This window comes from Stigmatopora nigra, chromosome 23 (assembly GCF_051989575.1).
Source record: "Stigmatopora nigra isolate UIUO_SnigA chromosome 23, RoL_Snig_1.1, whole genome shotgun sequence".
NCBI classification, from domain to species: domain Eukaryota; kingdom Metazoa; phylum Chordata; class Actinopteri; order Syngnathiformes; family Syngnathidae; genus Stigmatopora; species Stigmatopora nigra.
This window is the reverse complement of record NC_135530.1, coordinates 5947501-5962667: the sequence shown is the minus strand read 5'-3', so window position 1 is coordinate 5962667 and position 15167 is coordinate 5947501. Positions and strand designations below refer to the sequence as shown.

Genomic DNA, 15167 nt, shown 5'->3' with positions numbered 1-15167 from the left:
TGACATGTAGAATAAACAACGGGCAGTTAACACAGAGCTCCATTAACACAAATGCACTGCCTGAAGATACTAGTAACTTCTGAGTTTTTTTAAGTCAGCGTGCAGTCGGCATCGCTCGGACATGTCCCATGTCGGATTTATGATTCCGTGGAGTTGAAGGAAAACAAACAGTGGTATGATGGGGATTTCCCAGTATATAGTAGAATGAGAGACTTGAACAACTCTTTCAATTCTTGTCTCAGATTTTTGCTGAAATGGTGGCACGCCTTCCACTCCTTTGGAAAGACTTTCAAAAATGTTCTTTAGAAAAAGAATTCAAGAACATTCATCCTCTTCCTTTCCAATGTCTATTTAAGGTCAACACATTTAACAGGTTCCCATCAAAACAACTTCTCTGAACACACCCATGGAATTGTCTAAATTGAAAATTGAGAGCAATGTTCCCTCTAATCTTTTATTAGTCTGGGCAGAAAGACAACCTCCCTGAGCGCACTGAGTACCAGTGTAAGCGACATCATCATTGCTCGTTTTGGGCACACTAGTACACACCTGCCATAAGCAGGTGCATGTCAATGGTCCCTCTAATTTTTCATGTAAAACACGCTGTAAAACAGGAAAAACATAAGATTGGACAGAGCTACTGCCACTGGCTGCCGTGTAAACAACCCCATCATGGGGAAAGGGGTGAAAAAATATAGTTTATAGATTTTATTTACTGCGTGCCATATGATTGCTGCTGCGCAGACAAGACGAGTGTAGTGCGCAATTGCGTACGCGCGCAGCTTAGAGGGACTATTGCCCCATTGTAACTTGTATATATTTATTATTCTTTGGCTAGTGCGACTTATAGTCCGAAAAATATGTGTGCATTATTCTTGTCTATGTCGTATCAGGTGCATGTCAATGTTCCCTCTAATTTTTCATGTAAAACATGCTGTAAAACACAAAAAACATAAGAGTGGACAGAGCTACTGCCACTGGCTGCCGCGTAAACAGAGCCATCATGGGGAAAGGGGTAAAAAAATAAAAACAAATAAAAAAAAAAAAATAAAAATAAAAAATTGGATTCTATTTACTGCGCGCCATATGATTGCTGCGGCGCAGAGAAAATGAGAGTAGCGCAGTTTAGAGGGAACATTGATTGAGAGTGAACCAATGGAGATCTAATTCCTAAACATTTCACCTTGACATTGCCATGAAAACAAAAACAAACCTCACCGACCTTCACCTACATTTGCTCCAACACTCAGTGTTGACCTCGACATTCTGATTATTTAATTTCCCCAAAGTGGACATCAGATGAGGGCCTTTTCCTAATCTAGAAAAACCACGGCTACCACAATGGCGTTTACAAAGTGTAAAACGTGCACAAAGCAGCACCACTGTGTAATCAGCGTGTCCCGCATGGCCCCCCGGGGGTCCAGGCACTGAGCTGTAATCAAAGCAGGAACACAGGTCGAACTTTATTAGCGAGCACTCGATAGCCCAGGCTAACAAGGACGAGAAGCGTCGCGCCGACACGGCAGAAAGAGCAAGAGAGGAATGCCAGAGAGGTCTTCTCGGGCATCCAACAACGTCCCCAAGACTGAGAGACAATTTCTTCATGTCCCTTTGTATCTGAAGAGGTTCATACGGAGGACATCTTGCAGGTATGTACTCATCAAGAGGAAATAAAACAAAAGATGGGTTTCATTGGGATGTAGTAGTCATCTTTTTTGGGAATTTTCCATGGCAGAAACTCCAAATCCGCTTTATTTGATGGTGATAAGTTATTTTACGTAAGAAGTTGATCCAAATTGATTTGACATTTTAGTTGGACTTTTCTTCCGCATTAAAAAGTCATCTAAATTTCAAGCGTGGATGGTCTGCACCAATGCGCAAAGCTTTTTTTTTGGGTGAGCATCAATCAGCACGCATCTTTAAATATCATAGTTTTTGAGTGCACATTGGAATAAATTGAACGGCGAGTGCAGTGATCAAATGAAACGCGGCAATGTGAATTTTCTAGGCCAATCAATCACCCGCAAACGCTTTCCTCTCTGCGTGCCAACTTCCACTTTGTATAATATCATCATCACACATGGAACACAGGATATTGCAGTTAGTCTATCGAGTTAGTGACCGAGATTAGCATTTTCTTTCTAATGTTTCATGTCATTGACAGCGTTGATTCCGATGAACAGTTTTCTGGAAACGTTTTCTATCACAACAGTTAACCACTTAACAATATTTTCTTCACCAACATGCAGAAATATTTTAAAAAAAAACTAAAAACGTGTAAATTTGGCTTCCCCCAGGCTCACAAGGTGTTTGAATCTGAACCAAAATTCAGAAGAAGGTCTCAGAAGGTCTGAGAAGGTCTCAGATCTGCACTCTCAGTGGCCCAATCCTGTCGTAAGGCAAAACCGGGCAGAGTACGGTGGTCTTCAACACCCCAAGTGACATCAAGCAAGCAGTTCCCTTTAAAGAAATGGAGGTAGCAGTGCCTCCAGTGGACCAAAAGAAGCCAAAAGAGGAACCCCCAGACCGAGGCAGCTGGAAGGGAAAGTTTGACTTTCTGCTCTCGTGCGTGGGCTACGCCATTGGCTTGGGGAACGTCTGGAGATTCCCGTATTTGTGTGGCAAAAACGGTGGAGGTAAGATCTGACTTGGGGGGTACCAAATCCCCCAATTTTAAACTCCTGACCTTCTGATTCCTATCAAGGAGCTTTCTTAATCCCATATTTCCTGACTCTGGTGTTTGCTGGGATACCACTCTTCCTTCTGGAGACATCGTTAGGACAGTTCACTTCAGTGGGAGGACTGGGAGTTTGGAAGCTGTTGCCAATGATGAAGGGTAAAGACAGTGAATGGAATATTCCATAGAGAATACTCCAGTTTATGTAGGATATGGACTCCGTGCAGATTGTTTTTGTTTTGGGGGTCTGCAGGTGTGGGTTTGGCCTCAGTGGTTCTGTCCTTTTGGCTCAATATCTACTACATCATCATCATAGCCTGGGCTCTCTACTACTTGTTCAACTCTTTTGGTTCGGTACGTTGGAAACGAGAGGTCTCCTAACCCAGTGCTCGGACGTTTTGGTCGCCGGCCATATCTACTGTTTAATATCTAAGTACTGTTTAAAATCTAACTACTGTTTAATATCGAACTACTGTTTAATATCGAACTACTGTTTAATATCGAACTACTGTTTAATATCGAACTACTGTTTAATATCTGAGTACTGTTTAATATCTAAGTACTGTTGAATATCTAAGTACTGTTTAATATTAAAGTACTGTTTAATATCTAAGTATGGTTTAATATCTAAGTATGGTTTAATATCTAAGTATGGTTTAATATCTAAGTATGGTTTAATATCTAAGTACTGTTGAAAAGAGTAGATATTTAGATGTTAAACTCTCTCATGAATATAATTTGCTGGTTTCAACAGTACTTAGATATTAAACAGTAATTAGATATCAAACAGTACTTAGATATTAAACAGTACTTAGATATTAAACAGTACTTAGACTTCAAACAGTACTTAGATATTCAACAGTACTTAGATATTAAACAGTACTCAGATATCAAACAGTACTTAGATATTAAACAGTAGATATTTAGATGTTAAACTCTCTCATGAATATAATTTTGAGAGCTGGTTTCAACAGTAAGTTCTGTCACCATTTGACCGACAACCAAAAGAGTGGCGACCAAACGTCCGGTCACGCCCTAACCCCAAAGCTTTTGTTGCCAGTTTGATCATTTCCTGCCTTTCCCATTCCAGGAGCTACCTTGGCAAAACTGCGACAATCCCTGGAACACGGACAAGTGTTTCTGCAACTACAGCCTGAAGGACACCACTAACCTGACCAGCGCGGTCACAGAGTTTTGGGAGTCAGTCCAATGACTTTTGCGCTACCTTACCGAGAATTGAGTGACCAGTAACATGTTTTTTTTTGTTGTGGTTTCCAGGCGCAACATGCATCAGCTGTCCAGTGGTCTGGAGGAGCCCGGGGAGATTCGCTGGCCCCTGGTGGGCACCCTAGCCCTTGCCTGGGTCCTGGTTTACTTTTCAATTTGGAAGGGAGTGGAGTGGACCGGAAAGGTCAGGATTATCTTGTACAATCTTTCCAGGATGATTGACAAGGGTGACTGAAAACGATTTGTCTGTGGGTTTTCATCATTGCTCGTTGAAGGATTGACGTCGATGTTTGGGAGTAGATAAGAAAAAAATTATTTTTGTTGAAGCAACCTTCTCCAGATGAATTAGAACCAAGAGAGATAGGCAAATGGATTTCAGACTGAGCTAAAAGAGCTGCAAATGTCCCTTTTTTGTTGCTCCAATCAGGTGGTGTATTTCTCCGCGACCTATCCTTACTTCATGCTCTTCATCCTTTTCTTCCGAGGGGTCACCTTACCTGGAGCCATCGACGGCATCCGTTTCTACATCACCCCGGATTTCAAGAAGCTAATCAGCTCAGAGGTGCTAAAACCCAAATTTGATGCTACGCTTTGACGTGAACTAGTTTTGGAATATTTGAGGACTCGTTTCAGGTATGGCTGGACGCCGCCACTCAAATCTTCTTCTCCTATGGCCTGGGTCTTGGCTCACTTATCGCACTGGGGAGCTACAACAGTTATAATAACGACGTCTACAAGTATGGCCATATCACAACGTGATTATCCGCTGAGCAAATGATTTCCATCCGTTTTTTTTCTTTCATTTCAGGGACTCCATCATCGTGTGTTGCATCAATTCCTTCACCAGCATGTTTGCCGGCTTCGTCATCTTCTCCATTGTGGGTTTTATGTCGTACATCACCAAGAGGCCCGTTCAGGAGCTGGCCGCTTCAGGTGTTTTTTTGATTTGTCGGACATGCGTGGGGCAGAATGGTAAAAACCACATGGTTTACAAAAAATGACAGGTCCCGGCCTGGCATTTTTGGCGTACCCTCAGGCGGTCACGCAGCTTCCCATGTCGTCTTTGTGGGCCATCCTTTTCTTCTCCATGCTAATGATGTTAGGTTTGGACAGCCAGGTATGTAGTAATTATTCTACTCTGAATACTGAACACACACACACACACTCATGGCAGTTTGTTTCCGTGACCGGACATTTGGTCGCCGGTCTTTTGGTCGCCAGTCAAATGGTGACAGTTTACTGTTGAACCCAGCTCTCTAAATTATATTCATGAGAGATAATATATAAAACAAAGTTTAATATCTAAGAGAGAGAGCTTAATATCTAAGAGAGAGAGAGTTTAATATCTAAGAGAGAGAGAGAGTTTAATATCTAAGAGAGTTTAATATCTAAGAGAGAGAGAGAGTTTAATATCTAAGAGAGTTTAATATCTAAGAGAGAGAGAGAGTTTAATATCTAAGAGAGAGAGAGCTTAATATCTAAGTACTGTTTAATATCGAAGTACTGTTTAATATTTAAGTAATGTTTAATATCTAAGTAATGTTTAATATCTAAGTACTGTTTCATATTTAAGTAATGTTTAATATCTAAGTACTGTTTAATATCTAAGTACTGTTTAATATTTAAGTAATGTTTAATATCTAAGTAATGTTTAATATCTAAGTACTGTTTCATATTTAAGTAATGTTTAATATCTAAGTACTGTTTAATATCTAAGTACTGTTTAATATCCAAGTACTGTTGAAACCAGCTCTCAAAATTATATTCAAGAGAGTTTGATATCTAAATATTGACTGTTTTCAACAGTACTTAGATATTAAACTCTCTCCCTCTTAGATATTAAACTCTCTCTCATTTATATAATTTTGAGAGCTGGTTTCAACATTAAACCCTCTGTCACCGTTTGACCGGCGACCAAAAGACCGGAGACCAAAAGACCGGCGACCAAACGTCCGAGCACCATTTGTTTGACAGTCTCCGATGGCTTAACCTTTTTGCCATCTTGTGGCCCAGGCCCCAATTCCATCCACATCACCCCCCAAAGCTCCGCCCCTGATTTCTGTTGTATCCAAACAGTTCTGCACTGTAGAAGGTTTCATCACGGCTCTGATGGACGAGTATCCCTTATTCCTAAGAAAGCGGAAGAAGGTGTTCATTCTGATTGTTTGCCTGCTGTCCTTCATCATCGGGTTCTCCAACATCACACAGGTAGAAGAAGGATTGCACCAAATAGCCATCCATCCATGTGTGTGCTAAATTTGTGTTTCCCACAGGGCGGCCTGTACGTTTTCAAGCTGTTCGACTACTACTCAGCTAGCGGAATGTGTCTCCTCTACCTTGTCTTCTTTGAAACCGTCTCCATCGCCTGGCTCTACGGTAGGTGAGTTTCGACCCCCTGACCTGAACCGTCCTGACACTGTTCAATCTGCCGGCCCCCCACAGGAGCCGAGAGGTTCTACAAAGACATCGAGGACATGATCGGCTACCGGCCCTGCGTTTGGTGGAAGCTCTGCTGGAAGTTTTTCACCCCGCTCATCTGCCTGGTAGGCAGGCGAGAAATGATTTTATTGACTCGACCTTTGTGATGCGAAGCGTGTTGTCACTCAATCAAACTGGCCTCAATCCTCCTTTGTGAGAAGTGATTAGGGGGAAATCATTCTACCGTATTTTCACGACTATAAGGCGCACTTAAAATTCTTACATTTTCTCCAAAATAGACAGTGCGCCTAATAATCCAGTGCGCCTTATATATGGAAAAAACAGAAAACCAAAAACGAAAAACCACCACTGTCGGATATTAAAACAACACAAACGCCCGAACTAAAACAATACTGTTAAATATGCAAATGCCATCTTAGTTTACAACATCTTCCATCATATAGCTCCTCCCCCACTGCAAGATTTTATACAAAAAAATCCAAAACATCAACAATGGCTGGCTCTAGAGGTGACTGTAAAGTAGTGAGTGCTTCATACCTAGAAGTCAATAGCAATTACCGTGTTTTCACGACTATAAGGCGCACTTAAAAGTTTTACATTTTCTCCAAAATAGACAGTGCGCCTTATATTACAGTGTGCCTTATAATACAGTGCGCCTTATAATACAGTGCGCCTTGTATATGGAAAAAAATGTCCTTCGTTGGGGGTGCGCCTTATAATGCGGTGCGCCTTATAGTCGTAAAAATGCGGTACATTTTTCTTCCCTGTTGTGTCTGGAATATCAGGGCGTGTTTACCTTCAGCGCCGTGGAGATGACACCCCTTACTCTGGGCAAGTATGTTTACCCTGTGTGGGGTCAAACCATTGGCTGGTTCATGGCCTTGTCCTCCATGGTGCTGATTCCGGGCTACGTGGTCTACTTGCTGTACGTCACGCCAGGGAGCATGAAGGAGGTCCGTCGCCTACACCCCCCTGCATCCTTACTTGACCTACTCGGAAATGACGCAGAGATAACGATAACAGAAAAATATTGTTCTTTTGCGACCTTTAGCGCTGGAAGAGGATGACGACGCCCCTGCAGGAAGACAAACCAGCGAATCACGACGTTTTCACGAACACTGGGAATGTTGGTGAAGCCCGGGTTTAGCCCACTTTTTTTTCCTCTTATCTAAAATAATAAATCACATTGAATACAACATTATTATTATTGTCTTATGGAAAGATGTAAAGTAGCAATGTACAACATTTACTGGTAGCTATGTAAATATATTTTAGCAAATTATCTTTTTATTAGGGAGGTTTGACCAAGTGTGGGCAAACTTTTCAGCCCGGGGGGCCATATTGACTTTTAAAATTTGACAGAAGGGCCGGGTCAGTAGAAGATACGATATGATATAAAAAAGTGCATCCGTTAACAGTACATATGAAACATACACAGAAAAAAAGGACTAAAGTATTAATATACTTATTACTCATTATTAAAGTATCTAAAGTACAAAGTAAAGTAAAGGAATGTATTAAGAAATATCAAAATGTCATTTAAAAAAAAAGATAGAGGGGCTGTAAAACAAAAAATCAAATAAGAGTGGACACAGCTACTGCCACTGGCTTCCACATGACGGCGCCATCTTGGAGAGAAAAAAAAAAACAATTTGGACAACGTCGGTGGGCCGGATTAAAAGGCCCAATGGGCCGGATGTGGCCCGTGGGCCGTAGTTTGCCCGTGTCTGGTATAAAATGTCATTTGAATTGAATATGCCTTGTAAAGATAAGTGGAATGGAAAATGAATGAATGTAAATAGCCATAAATGCTGTATAAAACCTTCAAGAATCACACTTTAGAAACATGGCTGGACTGGAATGATATTTAATAGCATGATATAGTACTGCAAAGACATTTCAAGAGGAATTCAAACGTGGGAAGGGATGCCTCAATTCCTATTTAGCTTGGATGATTTTTTTTCCTTTTTTTTTTACATTAAATGTGAACTCCCCAATATGTTGTCATCAGGTCATTCATGGATCAGTGCACTTGTATTTATGGGAGAGCCCTTTGGACAGTTTCCTGTCATGGATACAACTCATGCACCCAAAAATGCTACATTGGTTGCCATGGTAACGCTCCATACACGCACATACGTAGAAAGCATCTCCCAAGAAAATTTGCCAGCCAAGGAGAGGACAAAAAGACCTGAAATGTTATTAAAATGTCCATCTCCGTTTTGAATGGTGCCAAAATCCAATTTAGTTGTTTTTTTGTTAAGAAAATGTAGCATTTCCCATTCATGTGATCAAACCTAATTCAATCATGCACCAAAACATACGCTGGTGAGAACATGCCAAAAAATTGGGGGAAAAATAAGCTCAGGTTTGTCAAACCAACAAATATTATTGGTTATGACTTTTTATATTACTTTGAATTGCTTAGTGTCATGTCTAGCATGAATAGCAGCAATAATCTAGATCAGGGGTGGGCAAACTTTTCGGCCTGGGGGCCACATTGACTATGAAAACTTGATAGATGGGCCGGGTTAGCACAAGATACGATACATATAAAAAAGTGCATCCGTTAACAGTACATATGAAACAGAAACATAAAAAAAGGACTCAAGTATTAACATACTTATCACTCATCATTAAAGTAAAAAGTATAAAGTACAAAGTAAAGTAAAAAGGAATGTATTAAGATATATTAAAATGTCATTTAAAAAGATAAAGGGGCTGCAAAAAAAATAAGAGTGGACAGAGCTACTGCCACTGGCTTCCGCGTGACGGCGCCATCTTGGAAAAATAAAAATAAAATAAAAAATAAAATAAAATAAACATTTGGACAATGTCGGCGGGCCGGATAAAAATGCCTAACCAGTCCAGATGTGGCCCGCGGGCCGTAGTTTGCCCATGTCTGAACTAGATGCACTTAACAGTTCATTTCACATCTGATACTGCAGTTTGTTGTTGACTTCGGTGTGATATTATTTGTGAATAAAGGAGACACCCAGACCCCAAAATATGAATAAATCTGACTAAATGTTGTCAGCTCAGTGTAAACTAAAGCTCACTTGGGGTCATGGTCTTTTTCAATGCATAAAAGATGAGAATTGGGGCATCAGCGGACCCCTTTCGGAGTGAAGGTCATCTTATTAAAAGGTTGCTTGTCCCTTTTAAAATGGGATATTTACAATTCACGCTTAGGGATAATTCATCGGATAAGGACCCGGCTAGTATTATCAGCATTTGTCCACCCTAGTAGCTGTTATTTATTCATTGTTTTTCCTACCTTTAGGGGGATAAATGTCCGATAAATAGATAAGCAGGAGATATGATCAGAGAAACACGGAAAATGAGTGGCAAACACGCACAGAGCTTAAAAAAATAAAGGAGGAAATTCGAGATTCCCTGAAAAAGCAAAGAAAGCGTCATTTTCCGGAGGGAAAACATGGCGGCCACAGTGCATCTCACTTTGCAAGTCTGTATTAAATAGAAGCAGCTTACTTCCTCAATAAGCAAAAATAAAAACAAACAACAAAAAAAGTCAGCGTGGGAGCAAATGTCCGTCCATCCGTGTAGAGTAAAGTTTGGAAGTGCTTCTTTTTTTTCCGCCATATTTAACAACAACACCTGTTTGTTTTTTTTGGCACGTGTCATTCGGTGAGGCTATTTCCGCTTTTTTAAGTCCTATGAAGGTATTCAATTGCTTTTAAAAAGTCAAGCGTTATCTATTGACGAGATTGCCTGTCTCTATTTTTAAAATCTAAGCATAAATATAATTAAAGAAGTGCTCTGTTAATTCATCTGATGATATTTTTCATCCGTATGTACAGTTTGTACCATTAAAGAGTAAGATTTTGTCAAATGATTTCTATTTACATCATGCTCCGAGAGCCGCTAGGGGTCCGATGCAAACCGAGGCCCTCTTCTGGTGGGATGTACTGGTGCGGGTGGTTGTACGGTGGAGGGGGCGGAGGCAAAGGGGGCCGGTGGTGGCTACCTTCAGCCACCATTTGCGAATAACCGGGCGAGCGCATCGGCGTGGACGTGGCCGATTGGCTCATCTGGTAATGCTGGTGGTAGTGATGCGGGTGGTAGTGTGGGTAAGGGAGGGTGTGGGCGTGTGTGGGGGCGTGGCTAAGGAAAGCCTCCACACGGGTGTGGCCGCCGTTGTCCAGCATGATGACCTTGACGATCCTCTGACACTGGATGAGCGCCTCGGGTCGAAGGTCGGCCAGGCTGGCGGCGGGTTGGGGGTGCGGCCGCCAGACCGAGGGGGCGCTCTGGACTTGGGGTGGGGCGAAGAGTGGCTCCTCCCCCCCGGGGTTAAGAAGCCCCGCGCTCTCGGGACTGCAGCTGAGCTGGTACGTCTGAAGCCTGTTGTGAATTGACACCTAGTTTAGAAAACAGCCAAAAGAACAGCATCAAATGTTATCAAGCTGGTTCCTCCGCTACTGTCCGTCAAGCCCTCTTTATTCCTTTTTTTTTTTGGTGGGGGGGTGCGGGTGAAGGTGCTGGTGAAGTCATTACACATACACACGCAAAGACGTGCGGGGTTTTTGTGCGGTCCTTTCAGGAACACTGATGGGAACGGAGTGTGAAGGGTAGGGGGGAGGTGAGCCCGGTGGTTCCAAAGGGGGACACTGAGGGCACCTGTATCACCCTTCCAAACCACTTGGCGGCGTCACGGTGGGGGTCGGGAAAGGGCGGGCAGCCAACATGAGGATACTCTGGAAAAGGAATCGGGTAAAGGGGCCAGAACATGAACGGTTGGTAGAAGAGGAGGAGGGAAGGCAGACAAAAGACGTTGAACAACCAACAAGGCACGATGCACAAGTCACAATGCATCTGTTCTATTCTACTCTGTTCCTTGTTAGCGAGAATCCAACTACCGTATTTTCACGACTATAAGGCGCACTTAAAAGTTTTAAACTTTCTCCGAAATAGACAGTGCGCCTTATAATCCAGTGCGCCTTATATAAGGAAAAAACAGAAAACCAAAAACGAAAAACCACCACTGTCGGATATTAAAACAATACAAACGCCTGAACTGAAACAATACTGTTAAATATGCAGATGCCATCTTAGTTTACAAAATATTCCATCATATAGCTCCTCCCCCACTGCAAGATTTTATACAAAAAAATCCAAAACATCAACAATGGCTGGCTCTAGAGGTGACTGTGTAGCGAGTGCTTCATACCTGGAAGCCAATAGCAATTACCGTATTTTCACGACTATAAGCCACACTTAAAAGTCTTACATTTTCTCCAAAATAGACAGTGCGCCTTATAATCCGGTGCGCCTTATGTATGGAAAAAGTTTTAAAATATGTCATTCATTGAAGGTGCGCCTTATAATCAGGTGCGCCTTATAGTCGTGAAAATACTAATCATTTGCATGGACAATTCAGTTCCACTGTGAAAAAAAATATTCCGTTTTAAAAACAGATACCTATTCCTTGTCAGTTCTTGCCAATCTTCCAGCATTTCAAATAGTTGATGCCGTAATATCAGTCAGTCGTAAGTACAGGATTTGCATTGTACAGTGTCCCCGATTTTCCACTGTTATGATTGTTCAAGAAACGGACTAATAATAGTTAAGGAACTCACAAGTCATGCTCAATCACATCTGCATTTTCAACCAATGCAGTCTATTTTCCCCAAACTTGTTGAAAGAAAAGGTGTACGGCCGCTACTTATCAGCAAGACTCTGCTTTAAATGGACTCTTCAACTTAAAGGGTTGACGTGGTCTTTTTTTCCGCCACTTTGCTGTCTCATCCCATCATCATCATGGCTGTTTTGTGACTTTGCACGACTTTGCGAAGGGATGAAGGGGATGGAGATTGGAGAGCTGCACTGCGGCGACTACAATTACCACCCCCCCTACCCTCCACCCCACCCTTCCTCTCCTCTTCTGGACGAATGCGCTCTGACAGGCTTTCCCAGCATCCGCTGACATTTACCGCAAAGCCCAGAAAGAAGACGACCTTCCACAATGATGTCTCCAAAGTCTTGGTCATTGAAATGACAAGTTTCCAATAAATATCAAACATCAGATGAAGCCACCATCAATCTCAATGGCAGGACCCAATTCCTCCGGGTGGCGCTCTTCCACAGTGAAGTGAGACGGTAAAAGGTCATCCTGCAAAGCCTCTTGGGTAACGTAGTCCAGATAAGAAGGGAAAAAGCCAATCCAAATGGATTTGTGTTGTTGTTCCTTTCACTCGGATGCATCCCCCTGCTGGTATATCTATATATTGATCCTGTTTACGCCTCACTACACTATCTAATGCACTTACCTGGCATGGGCCTCGGGGGCCTGGTCCTTAAGCACTCACCTCGACGGCGTTTTGTCCGCTTCGCTCCTCCGCTTCCTGAATTCCTGCAGCCGCATTGTTCAATCAATACCCCTGTATTAATGGCCACAATGTTTTCAGATTACCGACCCGAAGTGTCGCCGTGTTTTTCCCGCAACTCCAGTTGAGTGCCATTGTTGACGGAGTGCGTTTTGGCCCCCTGTTGCTTCTCCAGCTCCCCTGCAAAGAAAACGAGCAACGTCAAGTGGTGCCACCTTCCTCCTCCTCCTCATCACGGCAGCCATTTTACAACGACCTACAACCCAGTAACTCTTTATCGCTTAATTAAATGCCACAATGGATAATGATTGCACGTTGAGGCTAATCAAGGTGACAATGTAATATTTTGCATGCCATTATGCCATCAACGTCTCAGGAGAATTTACGATTTAAAGGTGTCAAGGCTGGAGTACACCATCCGTTACCATGACTTGAGATATGAATTAAAAATAAATCAATAAAATGGCTGCACTCATGTAATTGTACATGCAGAAAAAAACTGGATCTCAAATCTGGCTTTTGATGTCACAATTTCTGGTTCTGATGTCACAACCAGAATTGGTATCCCTGATACCGTATTTTCACGACTATAAGGCGCACCCTCAATGAATGACATTTTTCCATATATAAGGCGCACTGTATTATAAGGTGCACTGTATCATAAGGTGCACTTTATTATCAGGCCCACTGTATTATAAGGCGCACTGTATTATAAGGCGCACTGTATTTTAAGGCGCACTGTATTATAAGGCGCACTGTATTATAAGGCGCACTGTCTATTTTGGAGAAAATGTAAGACTTTTGAGTGCGCCTTATAGTCGTGAAAATACGGTAATTGCTATTGACTTCCAGGTATGAAGCACTCACTACACAGTCACCTCTAGAGCCAGCCATTGCTGATGTTTTGAATTTTTTTGGAAAAAATCTTGTAGTGGGGGGAGGAGCTATATGATGGAAGATGACATTTTTATATTTCTTAATACATTCCATTTTACTTGACTTTGTACATTATACTTTTTACTTTAATGATGAGTGATGAGTATGTTAATACTTTAGTCCTTTTTTTCTCTTTATGTTTCATATGTACTGTTAACGGATGCACTTTTTTATATATATCGTATCTTGTGCTGACCCGGCCCATCTGTCACATTTTTTAAGTCAATGTGGCCCTCGGGCAGTAAAGTTTTCCCACCCCTGGCTTAGCTGGATCTAAGGCAAGGAAGATGATCTTTAAAACCTCGAGACCACGGAGGGACTGTGCGATAATCTCAGTCTGCAAAGGTCCCCACCTTGTGGACATCCTGTGTGCGGATCAAGTTTCTTATCTAGGTCTACAATGTCATGTGTGTCTTATGTCTGTCTTGCTAAGAAATTTCCCAAATATGGAATGAAATAAAGTTCTAACCTAACCTACTTTTTAATTTTATTTTATAGCAGCTTTAATTCCTTAAAAAAGAAAAAAAAATCTTACACTCAATGCGTATCTGCTCCATTTCCGACACTTCGGCTATGGACTCCTTCAGGTCTTCCACAAATTTGAGAAGCTCTTCGGCACTTTGCGCGCAGAAGTTGAGCACCTGTTTTTTGTCGGAGCCGAACGGCGACAGGATGGTGATGCCGTGAGGGTAGTCTGATGGACAAAAAATATTCAAATTCGAAGGAAATTTCAAGGAAAGGGAAGCCAGCTAAAAATTGAAAAAAAACGGGTGACTCACATTCGTTCTCAAACAAGTGGAAGTGCATGCCGAGAAGGCCGAGGGCTTTGCAGAAAGTGTAAGCTGCCGTACTTTTCTTCTTTGGACAAAGCTTTAATATCTATGGATGACACCAAAAAAGCATTTCAACTATGTATTCCTCATGGTGCTCAGACTTTTGGTCGCCGGTCAAATGGTGATAGAGAGTTTACTGTTGAAACCAGCTCTCCAAATTATATTCATGAGAGAGAGTTTAATATCGAAGAGAATGATGATTGTGCTTTTTGTCATTTTCTCTTAAGTTACCACAATAAGATCGTTGAAGAGAAACACTTCTCTCTGGTGAGCCGCCTGCTTTTGGGCTTTGTTGACGTCCGTCACCTCAAAGAGTCGACTGCAGCAGACCAATCGTCGATGAGGCACCGACAGCACCTGCGGACACGTGGGAAGCTTCAATCATTCTATGAAAAATATACTAGCTCATTCCTACTGTTGACATTCAAATTTACCAAGTGGGAAACCAGCATGATTGATATTCAGACCTCTGGATTGAAATTTTTGTTGATGCTTGTATGACTTTCTACTCGTTTTGTTTTCATAGAAAAAAAAGAGTGATTGGCAAAATAAAAGAATCTCTCTAGATTTATCGTCTTGGTTAAAATAATAGTTTAGCCCATCTGTTTGTCATCCGGAAGCAGGAAGTAGTTTGCAAAAGGTTTATCACAACAGAGACTTGGCTGGGAAAAATTGACTCGGCTGAGGGCTCCGATCAAATTGTGCATT

At 41.9% G+C, this 15167-nt stretch overlaps 2 protein-coding genes across 9 annotated transcripts in view; one reads left to right on the top strand and one right to left on the bottom strand.

The window, feature by feature from the left end:
- The first annotated feature begins 1482 nt into the window (after positions 1-1482).
- Positions 1483-8340, top strand: LOC144181483 (sodium- and chloride-dependent GABA transporter 1-like). Its single transcript, XM_077710012.1, has 15 exons — positions 1483-1649; positions 2298-2636; positions 2705-2836; positions 2931-3031; positions 3768-3877; positions 3956-4088; positions 4332-4466; positions 4538-4641; positions 4713-4837; positions 4909-5021; positions 5981-6112; positions 6178-6280; positions 6347-6447; positions 7129-7296; positions 7395-8340. Exons 2-15 carry the CDS (start codon positions 2471-2473, stop codon positions 7488-7490), a joined length of 1719 nt encoding a protein of 572 aa, XP_077566138.1. The 5' UTR covers positions 1483-1649; positions 2298-2470; the 3' UTR covers positions 7491-8340.
- A 1624-nt stretch (positions 8341-9964) lies between these two features.
- iqsec3a (IQ motif and Sec7 domain ArfGEF 3a) overlaps positions 9965-15167 on the bottom strand; it is a 33697-nt gene continuing 28494 nt past the window's right edge. For 2 of the 8 annotated variants that reach the window (XM_077710005.1, XM_077710010.1), the window contains 6 exons: positions 14691-14816; positions 14406-14505; positions 14162-14320; positions 12781-12870; positions 12673-12716; positions 9965-10725 (listed from right to left, as the gene is read on the bottom strand). In XM_077710005.1, the coding sequence (XP_077566131.1) occupies positions 10207-10725; positions 12673-12716; positions 12781-12870; positions 14162-14320; positions 14406-14505; positions 14691-14816 (1038 nt within the window). In that variant the 3' untranslated portion in view covers positions 9965-10206. Of the gene's footprint in view, positions 12576-12633; positions 12717-12780; positions 12871-14161; positions 14321-14405; positions 14506-14690; positions 14817-15167 lie in introns of all 8 variants that reach the window. The other 6 variants (XR_013324684.1, XR_013324683.1, XM_077710006.1 and 3 more) reach the window with 6 other exon arrangements.